The sequence below is a fragment of the Brassica napus genome, chromosome C2 (genome assembly GCF_020379485.1).
Source record: "Brassica napus cultivar Da-Ae chromosome C2, Da-Ae, whole genome shotgun sequence".
Lineage (NCBI taxonomy): Eukaryota > Viridiplantae > Streptophyta > Magnoliopsida > Brassicales > Brassicaceae > Brassica > Brassica napus.
Genome location: NC_063445.1, coordinates 14,813,739 through 14,825,276, shown reverse-complemented (window position 1 = coordinate 14,825,276; position 11,538 = coordinate 14,813,739). Strand labels below are relative to the sequence as shown.

At 46.3% G+C, this 11,538-nt stretch overlaps 1 protein-coding gene across 1 annotated transcript; it reads right to left on the bottom strand.

Moving 5' to 3' along the window:
• Window positions 1–471: 471 nt before the first annotated feature.
• Window positions 472–2,624, bottom strand: LOC111205622. Its single transcript, XM_048748778.1, has 3 exons — window positions 2,118–2,624; window positions 804–2,036; window positions 472–507 (listed from the first exon to the last, which is right to left on the bottom strand). Exons 1-3 carry the CDS (start codon window positions 2,622–2,624, stop codon window positions 472–474), a joined length of 1,776 nt encoding a protein of 591 aa, XP_048604735.1.
• Window positions 2,625–11,538: the final 8,914 nt, after the last annotated feature.

Genomic DNA, 11,538 nt, shown 5'->3' with positions numbered 1-11,538 from the left:
TCTCGGTCGATTTCTTTGACTCGCGATCGTTCGTCAATTGAGTTTAATTATGAATTCTCGACGTTGACGGTTCCAAATCGACCCTAACGTAATTTTCAAGCGTTCGGTGTGCCAAACCTTACTTAGTAAATTACAGGGTGAGTTAGAGTCATTGTCTCGGCCGTGTTGGTTTAAATCGCAACACCGTCGACTCCCGTGAATATGTGTCTGATCAAGACATATCCAACGTGGGATGTGAGTACCGATACGCTTTGTTCGAGAAGCCGGGGCATGCTCGTGTCGGCATCGCTTAAGTGATCGTCTGCTTCGGAGATCGATTCCTCGGGGAGGAGATTTTTTTTTTTTTCCGGCTGGACCCCTTTTTTTTTGGGCTGCCTACGTATCCATTTGTGGGAATCAAGCCATTCGTAGTTCTTAGATTGCGAGTAAAAGTGGCTTTTGAGGCGCATTTACTCGATTTTTTTTTTTTTTTTAGCGAGAGAATGTGACCGTTGATCGTTCTTTCGCCTTTTAAAAAAAAAAAAAAAAAAGAGACCGAGTAAAAGTGGCCTTAGTGGTGCATTTACTCGGTAAAATGTTCGTCTTGACTAAGGATGGAAGAAGCGGAGATGTTTGGAGTTCCAAGCTCTCGGTACTGCTTCGCCTGTTGAAGTCTCGAGGCGGTATACTCCTGGTTTGATGACTTCGACTATCTTGTATGGTCCTTCCCAATTGGCTCCAAGCTTGCCGGCTTTCCACTCCTTGGTATTTTCGAAGACCTTTCTTAAAACAAGATTGCCCATTTCGAGGGGACGCGATTTAACCTTTTGGTTGTAGTAGCTCTCGATTTGATGCTGGTAATTTTGGATACGGAGTAGTGCTTGGTCGCGATTTTCCTCGATGTCGTCGAGTGCGTCGAGCAGCATGTCACGGTTGAGTTTGACGTTTTGTGGCATTCGTGATAGGTGCAAACTCGTCACATTCACTTCTGCGGGAGCCATTGCCTCGACGCCGTAGGCCATTGAGAAGGGCGTAGCCTTCGTCGCTCCGCGAGGAGTTGTTTTGTGGGACCACAGGACACCATCTAGTTCATCTGCCCAGCAACCCTTTTTTAAGTCGAGTCGTTTCTTCAGACCGTCGATGATGGTCTTGTTCGTCGACTCGGCTTGGCCGTTACTCTGCGGGTTTTTCAGGGTCGACATGTTGAGTCGAATTCGCCATCTGTCGTAGAATCCTTTGAAATGATGCGAGATGAATTGTGAACCGTTGTCTGTGATGATCTCGTATGAGAGCCTGTGTCGGCAGATTATGTTCTTCCAGACGAAGTTTTGCACCTCCTTGTCGGTGATGCTGGCATAGGCTTCGGCTTCGACCCACTTGGTGAAGTAGTCTGTGAGGACCAGGATGAACTTCTTTTGGCGAGATGCCGGCATCGGACCGATGATGTCCATTCCCCATCGCATGAATGGGTATGGAGCAGTTAGGGTATGAAGGAACTGCGTTGGGCTGTGTAAGGTGGAAGCATGACGCTGGCATTTGTCGCACTTGCGCACGTATCTCTCGCAGTCGGCGTTCATGGTTGGCCAGTAGAATCCGAGGTTCTTCACTTTTAATGCAAGAGCTCGTCCGCCCGAGTGATTGCCTGCTGCTCCTTCATGTGTTTCGGCCATGACTAGTCTCGTTTCTTCGCCGAAGATACATTTGAGTAGCACCTTCGTCGCGATCCATCGGTGTAGTTCCCCGTCCATGACAACGTAGTGTGCACTATGTCGCTTCAGTCGCCGCGCGTCCCATTTCTTGGTGGGCAATAAACCTTCAGCGAGATAATCGATGAGTTCCTTGCGCCAATCCGTTGGCTGATCATCCTGCGAAGGAGGTTCTGCTTCGTCGATGTGCATCGCTTCGCTAATCGCTGCTGTGATTACAGTCTGTTCCGCCTTCGTGTCGATGCTCGGTTTCTCGATTTTATGGATTGGGATTGTCCTCTTGACTTGATTGTGTAGCTTGCTTCCTAGAGCAGCGAGGGCGTCGGCACAGACATTTTCTCCGCGAGGAACCTTCGTGAGTTCGAAGAACTCGAAGTCTCGCATGAGGTCTTGGACGAGTTTGAGGTAGGCGTCCATCCTTTCGTTACGAACGTTGTAATCGCCGAGGTACTGGCTTACAACAAGTTGAGAGTCGCAATAAGCGCTGATTCTTTTGGCCTTTACTGCCTTGGCGAGACGGAGCCCTGCGATGAGGGACTCGTACTCAGCTTCGTTGTTTGACGCCGCAAAACCAAAACTGAATGACTGCCGGATGAGTTCTCCTGTTGGTGATTGCAGTTGCACTCCTGCCCCCGACCCTTTACTCGTGGATGAACCGTCGACGTGTAAGATCCAGTTTAAACTTGGTAAGATGAGGTGGTGCTCCAGCTCTGGTGTTAACTCGATCAAGAAGTCAGCAAGGACCTGTGACTTTGCTGCTGTGCGATTCTTGTACACGATGTCATGTTCGCTCAGCTCCATCGCCCATTTAGTCAACTGTCTTGACTGGTTAGTATTCTGCATAACCGTTCGGAGTGGTTGGTTGGACAGTACTTCAATCGTGTGCGACTGAAAGTAGGGTCGCAGTTTTCTGGCCAAGGTGACGACAGCTAAGGCCATCTTTTCGAGTGTTGGGTATCTCGTCTCCGGCTCGGTCATTCTTTTACTTGTGTAAAAGATTGGCTTCTGTTCTCCTCGATCTTCTCGAATGAGCACGCTGCTGACGGCGGAGGATGTGACGGCTATGTAGAGAGACAATGTGTCGCCGGCTTCTGGCTTTGATAGTACTGGGGGGGTTGTGAGGTAATGCTTGAGTTGATTAAACGCCTCCTCGCACTTGTCGTCTCAGACGAACCTCTTATTGCCCCTTAGTAGCTCGTAGAAGGGAAGACATTTATCGGTTGATCGCGAGATGAACCTGTTGAGAGCTGCTATGCGTCCGGTTAGTCGATGTACTTCGCGGCTGTTCTTTAGGCTTGGAAGGTCGAGGATCGCCGAGATCTGCTTGGGGTTAGCCTCGATTCCTCGTTGAGTGACAATGTAACCGAGGAATTCTCCCAAAGTGACACCGAAGGTACACTTGGCCGGGTTGAGCTTCATCCCGTAGTCGTTTAAAATCTTGAAGCAGTCGCGTAAGTTGTTTAGGTGATCGTCGGCCTTGAGCGATTTGACTAACATGTCGTCGATGTACACTTCCATGGTGCTGCCAGCTGATCAGCGAACATTCGTTGACGAGTCGCTGATAAGTCGCGCCGGCGTTCTTTAGCCCGAAGGGCATCACCTTGTAGCAGTAGGTCCCTCTGTCGGTGATGAATGCCGTCTTTTCGCGATCGTCGGGATGCATCAAGATCTGGTTGTATCCCGAGAAAGCGTCCATGAAGGTTAGGAGTTCGTTACCAGCAGTTGATTCGACGAGACGATCAAATATGAGGGAGTGGGTAACTGTCCTTTGGGCACGCCTTGTTGAGGTCCGTGAAGTCGACGCATATGTGCCATTTGCCGTTTTTCTTTTTGACGGCGACCGGGTTAGCCAACCATTCGGGGTAGCGGACTTCGGCAATGAAACCCGCGTCGAGGAGTCTGTCGACTTCTTCGTTTACGGCTTTAGATCATTCTGGACCGAGTTTTCGTCGCTTCTGTCGAATGAGTTTGAACGTCGGGTCGACGTCCAGTTCATGGGAGGTGACTGCGGGGTCGATCCCCTTCATGTCGGAAGTCTTCTAGGCGAACGTCGAGGCGTTGTCTTTGACGAAAGAGATGATCCTGGAACATACGTCGTCGGGCAGGTAGACACCAACTCGGATGATTTTTGTCGTGTCGGATTCATCAATTGCGACTTCGCGAACTTCCTCCTTCTGGGGTATATCTTGTTGAGCGGTTTACTGACGGAGTTGACAAGGGAAGCTTGTTGCTGCATTTTTACAGTTGCGATCAGTAGTTCTCTTGCGGCTTGCTGATCTCCCCGAATCGTCTGAGTTTTGCCGTCTTTTCCGGGAAATTTGACGCATTGATGATAAGTTGAAGGGACGGCTTTCATGGAATGCAGCCATGGTGTTCCGAGTATGGCATTATAGGGTGCTTTGGCGCGGATGACGGAGAACTTGACGGTGCGGGTTATACCACCTGCGTAAACTGGAAGGCGAATTGTCCCGATCATTTGCTCTGATGCTTCGTTGAAGCCGGTGAGCGTGCGAGAGGAAGGCTTCATATCCCTTAAATCAACTCCCATTTTGTCGAGTGTGTCGCGAAAGATGAGATCGACTGAGCTGCCGGTATCAATAAGGACTTTTGCGACCAGACATTCGCCGATGTCAAGGTCGACGAGGAGAGGATCGTTATGTGGCATGTGGACGCCCTTGGTGTCTAGTGCCGAAAAGTGATCTGGTGATCATTTTCGACTGGAGAAGGCCACTTCTGAGAGGTGGTTGCTTGACGTTTGTAATATTTGACGGCTCGAACCGAGTCACCGCAAGGCGGTGATCCGCCCATTATGACACTAATGTGCGGGGCTCGGGTAGCTCGCATTGATTCGAGTTGCTTCCTCAAATCGTTAGTTGTGTTCTCGAATGTAAGAGTTTCTGCGGGCTGTTTCTTTTTTGATTCGAGACGTCGTCGCAGATCGGACCCTTTCGAACGGTTGAGTTGGATTCGCAGGTCGTCGGCCTTCGAATTGAGCTGGTCGCGAAGGTCGCCAGTTTGACCGACTCTCCGAGCGTTGCATTTGGAGATGGTCGCACGGAGGTCGGCGGTTCCTGTGTTTTCGTTCGTGGCGCTTTTTCGCTTCAATAGAATGCGCAGGTCTTTATCTGTTTTCGAGGGAGCGAGAGACTGCTTATCTTGCTGTCCAATTTATCGCGCAGATCTGGTTGCACTGTCGGGACGTCGTCATCAGAGGAGTCGCAAGGGCGAGAGAGTATGACTTCCACTCGTCGCCGGCGACGCGGGTGTTCGTCTTCTGACGAATCGTTGGCGGGGCCGACGTTGTTGACGGGAGTGCGCTCAGGGCTTGCTCTTTCCTCGCTCGGGCCGTGTTCTTTTGAGACTTCTGTGCCTTCTTCTCCTTGTTCTTACTCCACTTTTTAGTGTTTTTCGGTGTCGTAGGAGAAGTGGGCATTTGGATTGTCCCATTAGTGATCCCGTCGAAAAACTGCCCGATGAGGACCTTGCATTCCTTCGTGTCATGGGAATCCCTTTTGTGGTAGAGGCACCATTTTTTTGGCTCCTCGGAGTTTAACTCGCTGGTTCGGATGAGGTTGACTGCTTCGGAGCGGAGTCTCGATCCCAGTGGTTCCAGCCTTTCTCTCGCGTGATGGCAGCTGATTTTGGAGATTCCTCATCATCGACCGAGCTAACGTAGCCTCGCTTCTGAGTGGTATTTCCACCGGAGGAGTGCTGGCGGGGCTCGGGGCGGTGTCGTTTGTTCGGGAGGATCGCTGTCTCGCTGCTGCTTCTTTTGCGAACTTTGCTCTGGTGTCTTCTTCCATGCGGATAAAGTTGTGCGAGCGAGCGATGGCGTCGGAGACAGATTTTGTCGGATATCGGTAGAGATCCTGGCGGAATGTGGAGTCGACGTGCAAGGTGTTCATCAAAGATTCGACGGCGATATGGTCGGGAATATCAATCTTCGAGACAATAGCTTTGAATTTCTCCATGAAGTCGCGGAGACTTTGGTCGCTGGCGTGAGTGAGGTTCCACAAATCTGACACGGTCGCTTCCTGGTTGGTGAACATGATATAGTTCTTAAGGAAAGCCGTCGAGAGGTCGTGGAAACAGTCGACGGAGTTCTCTCTGAGGCCGGTGAACCAAGTAAGGGCCGGTCCTTCTAGGGTTTCGACGAAGAGTTGGCAAAAGCCGGCGTCTTTGTCTTCGTCGGTCAGGTTTGCGCGTCGCATCGCTATGTTGAAAGACGTGACGTGAGTAGAAGGGTCAGAGAGACCTTTGAAGGTTGGAAGACGGAGTTTCTCCATCTTCTGTAGCCGCACGCCGGTAACCTTTTGCGTGAAGGGTGTACGAAGAGATTCCGCGAGTACATGCTCGATTTGGGGCGCGGACGTCGTCACCTGGTGGATCTTCGAATTGATATCGAGGACCGACTGTTTCAACGCGGCTAGTTCGCTTGCTGTGTGCGCGTTGGTGTCGTTACCGGCGCTTTGGTTATCGTTATCCCGCGTAGGTCTAAGTCGGTGGTTCGTTCTGTGGCGAACAGGTGTCGACGATACTGCGCCGTTGAAGCTTCGGCGTTTGCAGCGAGAGGAGCAAGGATCTTTGCTATCGCCGTGATTTGGTCAACTGCTGCCTTCTGCGCCGCTTCTTGTTGGGCGAGGCGTGCCAGGATAGTTTCCATAGACGCAGGATGGGGAAGTGGAGTTACTGGTGTAGGCGTAGGTGTCACCTCTGGAGCCGGCGTCACCTCGAGAGCTTCGCGCTCCTCGCCTGACGAAGAACTGTCGTTGCTGACGACCATAGTTCTGACGTTACTTTGCTTGTGGCCCCACGGTGGGCGCCAACTGTTTGATCGGAAAACGGTAATAAATAAGATGTGGGTTTAACAAAGACGTCTTATTAATGGTCGGAGAAAAACGTTCAGTCGGTTACAAGGAAAGAAGAGAATGCGACAGAAAGGAAGCCGGTGGCTCGATGAGCTACCGAAAAAGTACAACTAACGGCGAGATGAAGCAAAGGTGAAAACCCTAATCTAGCCGCCAAGTGTTAGTCAGTGATTTCGGATCCTTCTCTCGTTGTCTCCCCTTTCTCTTATATAGACGTCCTGATGCCTCGTCCTTGACCTAATTTACGCCATCTTGGTGGGCCTCCTCTGCTGGGCCGAGAAGCCCGTAGGCGTCCGAGCAGCCGTTGAGCCGAATGTACTTCAGTCGATGATGATCGACTAAAAGTACTCAAGAGTCAAGCCGAGAGACCTGACTCTTTGCCGACGACCGATCGAGCCGTCGCTCTACCTAATCGGGCCAGGCCTTTGTATTCCTCGGACCTTGTGGGATGGTAAAATCATCCTCTACAAGAAAACCATGTAATGATCACACGGGGGATGTGAAATTTATATAAAAATGGTATTTTTGATCTTGTTCGCGAGTGGTCGTTATATTAACGTGTCGTGATACAGTTCGTACACGCTTCTTTTAAATTTCATATAATAGTATATCAAATAAATTATACAAACAATTAGTTCACAGAAATATATTAAAAAAACTTAACGTGAATTTATTTTAATTTCTATGGTTCTATAATGAAATAGAAAGAATGAGGAGTAAGTTGTCACGCGACTACAACAACTTGTACACCGTACTGTTTCTATTTTACATTTGTTTCTACAGTATAGAATAAACTGCTTGAGATTTGTTAACGTTTTTTTCATGATATTACAATAGATAAAAAAATTAGAAGAAATTTACAGCTGTTGTTTAAACGTTTATGAGAGAAAATCCTCATAAAAATAGTATATAATGCTGAGATGAGGTGAGGATGTGGTGGCACGTGGTGAAGAAGAAGATAAGACGGTTGGAGGAGGTTAGGAAACGACGAGTGGCGACAGTAGTGGAGGAGAATATGGTGACTATGATGAACAACCGGTAGCGATAATGGTGATGAAGTTATGGGTAGAAGTGATTGATGTGGATCATAAAATCCACACTAGCACTACAAGAAAACACATGCTTAACGATGAAAATTAACGAGGAAAAACAATTCTCGTAAATTTGCGTCGAGTTTACGACGAATTTACGTGAAAAACTAAAGTCATCGTTATTTTCTCGTAACGTAACGACAAAACTGTTTCGTCGTAAAGTGGATGTAATTTTACGAGTATTTTACGAGGAAAAACTATTTTCTCGTAAATACGACGTAAACTTTGCGTGGTATTTACGAGGGAATAGTTTACGTGTATTTAGCGAGGAAATTTTTGAATCCACCAACTTTATAGGTGTTACACGTTTTTTTTGCCTACCTAATTAATTTTTGTCGTAAATTCATAGCAAAATAACAACTACCAGATTCAAATTTTCCTATAAATATGGATGTTTGAACATCATTTTAAACACACCAACAACAAAAAACGTGAAAGAAAAAAAATGGCTGGCCCCGGGACTATTTACGAGTTGCGGAAGTGGATGTATATGCATAGAGATGCTAACAGGAGAGTGACGAAAGAATACCTTGCGGGTCTGGAGACATTTATGCATCAAGCAGATTCAACACCGCTCGCCCAAGAAAGTGGTAAGATGTCCTGTCCTTGTCGGAAATGCAACAATTCGAAACTGGCAAATCGTGAAAATGTTTGGAAGCATTTAATAAATAGAGGTTTCACGGCAAATTACTATATCTGGTTTCAACATGGAGAAGGTTTTAATTATGATCAGAATGAAGCTAGTAGTAGTAATAGCAATTCAGGAAAAGAACCGGTTGATCATCATTTGCATAATGAACATAGTTACCATCAGGAGGAGATGGTAGATTATGATAGGGTTCATGATATGGTAGCTGATGCATTCGTAGCTCATGATGAAGATGAAGAACCTAATATAGATGCAAAAAAGTTTTACGAAATGTTAAACGCGGCGAATCAACCACTTTTTAGTGGTTGTAGAGAAGGTCTCTCTAAATTGTCGTTAGCTGCTAGAATGATGAATATTAAAACTGATCACAATCTACCTGAAAGTTGCATGAACGAATGGGCGGACTTGTTTAAAGAGTATTTGCCGGAAGACAATGTGTCTGCTGATTCTTATTATGAGATTCAGAAACTGGTTTATAGTCTTGGGTTACCTTCGGAGATGATAGATGTTTCCATCGACAACTGCATGATCTATTGGGGAGATGATGAGAAGCTAGAAGAATGTCGATTCTGCAAGAAGCCACGATTCAAGCCGCAAGGACGGGGACGTAATAGGGTACCGTACCAAAGGATGTGGTACCTACCAATTACAGACAGATTGAAAAGAGTGTATCAATCAGAGCAGACTGCTGGAAAGATGAGATGGCATGCCGAGCATACTCAGACGGATGGTGAGATGACTCATCCATCAGATGCAAGAGCCTGGAAATATTTCAACAAAGTACATCCAGATTTCGCTAGCAATATCCGGAATGTGTATCTCGGATTATGCACAGATGGATTTAGTCCGTTCGGAATGTCAGGGAGACAATATTCATTGTGGCCAGTCTTTCTTACTCCATACAACCTGCCACCGGAGATGTGCATGCAACGGGAGTTACTATTCTTGACCATATTAATACCTGGTCCGAACCATCCAAAAAGGTCTCTGGATGTTTTCCTACAACCACTGATAAAAGAGTTGAAGGATTTGTGGTCAACAGGGGTGAGGACGTATGACTGTTCAATGAAGACGAATTTTACGATGCGAACGATGCTTTTGTGGACCATAAGTGATTTCCCTGCCTATGGGATGTTGTCTGGATGGACTACACATGGGAGATTAGCTTGTCCATATTGTAATGGAACGACAGATGCGTTTCAACTGAAGAATGGTAGGAAGACAAGTTGGTTTGATTGTCACCGTCGATTTCTTCCCATTGGTTATCCGTACCGAAGAAACAAGAATTTTTTTAGGCACAAAAGGGTTGTGAGAGACACTCCTCCTCCATATCTAACTGGAGAACAAATTGAAGCGCAAATCGACTACTACGGAGCTAACGAAACAGTTCGTTGGGGTGGTAATTGGCATGTCCCTCGTAATATGCCAGATTCTTACGGTGTTCATCACAACTGGCACAAGAAGAGTATATTTTGGGAGTTGCCATATTGGAAGGATCTTCTTCTGCGCCACAACCTCGATGTGATGCATATAGAGAAGAATTTCTTTGAGAACATCATGAATACAATATTGAATGTCCCAGGGAAGACAAAGACAACATAAAATCGAGGTTGGACTTGCCGGATATTTGCTCAAGAAGCGAGTTACATATTAAAAGCAATGGACAAGTTCCCGTTCCGATATTCAGATTATCTTCAGAAAAAAAGTCGGTGTTGTTCAACTGGGTGGCATCAGAAGTGAAGTTCCCCGATGGGTATGTTTCGAATCTCTCTAGATGTGTTGAAAATGGTCAAAAGTTCTCCGGGATGAAGAGTCATGATTGTCATGTATTTATGCAACGACTACTGCCCTTTGCATTTGCGGAGCTACTTCCAACAAACGTACATGAAGCACTTGCAGGTACGTAGTGTATTATATCACAATAATTTACAAAATAATATATGACTAACAATGTGTTTAATTTTTTTTTGAATATAAAAGGCATTGGAGCATTTTTCAGGGATCTGAGCACACGCACTCTTAAAGAAGAAGTTGTGGAACAGCTTCAGGAGAACATTCCCATCTTATTGTGCAACTTGGAGAAGATATTTCCTCCCGGATTTTTTGACGTCATGGAGCATCTAGCTGTCCACCTCCCATATGAGGCATTGCTTCGTGGACCTGTACATTACGGATGGATGTATCAGTATGAGCGAGCCATGAAATATTTGAAGGGAAAAGCAAAGAACCTTGCCAAAGTTGAAGGTTCTATAATTGCTGGAAGTTTGACGGAAGAAGTTTTCTCACTTCACATCGTACTACTTTGCGTCAAAAGTACGTACACGGAGAAGAGCTCCAAGAAGATATGATGTGTGGTGTTGCGCCAACATATGCAGTTGCTGGTGTTCCAGACATCTTTAGCCAGATTGGGCGACTCGGTGGGAAGTCTAAAGAGGTTTGGTGGTCGAGTGAAGAAGACGCTCATAGTGCACACACCTATATTCTACTCAATTGCGAAGATCCTTGATGCGTTATTTTGAAAGGTAACATATATTGACATTTCAAACACATATAAGTATAATTAATTGTATAATTGCGAGAGATTCATTCCTATAAAATGTGATTTTACAGCCTATTTGTTTCTCAAGTCGAAGAAACATTTCCTGGTATATCCACAAGTGACGTAGACAAAAGGAAAGATCAACACTTCATTAAGTGGTTGCGGAATCAGGTATTAACTAAAACTTTTTTTCATACATTATCTGTATTTCATTAACATTCTCTTTATTTTTGCAGGTTGATTATGACGACGACGATGCAGATTATCCTAAGTGGTTACACGAAGTAATTCAATCTCCACTTGTAAAGGTCACCACATCACAGATGTATTCACACACGAGGCTATACTTTTCATACATATGACTATGGTAGACAGCGGGCGACCAGTAACTATGGAATATATGTGAAAGGGAAACAGATTTCTACTACGGATCTTGACGGAGATTATTGAAGTCGAATTTCCAGGGATACTGAAGCTGAAATGCCTCCTCTTCAAATGTGAATGGTTCGACCCCGTCGTCAACAGAGGTGTTGGTCTAACAAATTCGGTGTAGTTGATGTCAACGGTGGACGAAGGTACAACAAATTCGAGCCTTTCATCTTAGCTTCACAAGCAGACCAAGTTAGCTTCCTTCCATACCCTCGGATGAGAGATTCAGGTATAAATTGGTTAGCAGTGATCAAAGTTACACCTCGAGGACGAATCA

Bases quoted from the DNA above. Each gene is read 5' to 3' on its own strand.
- LOC111205622 (XM_048748778.1), bottom strand. From the start codon at position 2,624: ATGGCCTTAGCTGTCGTCACCTTGGCCAGAAAACTGCGACCCTACTTT. The intron at 2,037-2,117 runs GTTCGTAACGAA...GAACTCACGAAG, and splicing joins AGTACCTCGGCGATTACAAC to GTTCCTCGCGGAGAAAATGT. The intron at 508-803 runs GTTAAATCGCGT...TTTTTTTAAAAG, and splicing joins AGAGCTACTACAACCAAAAG to GCGAAAGAACGATCAACGGT.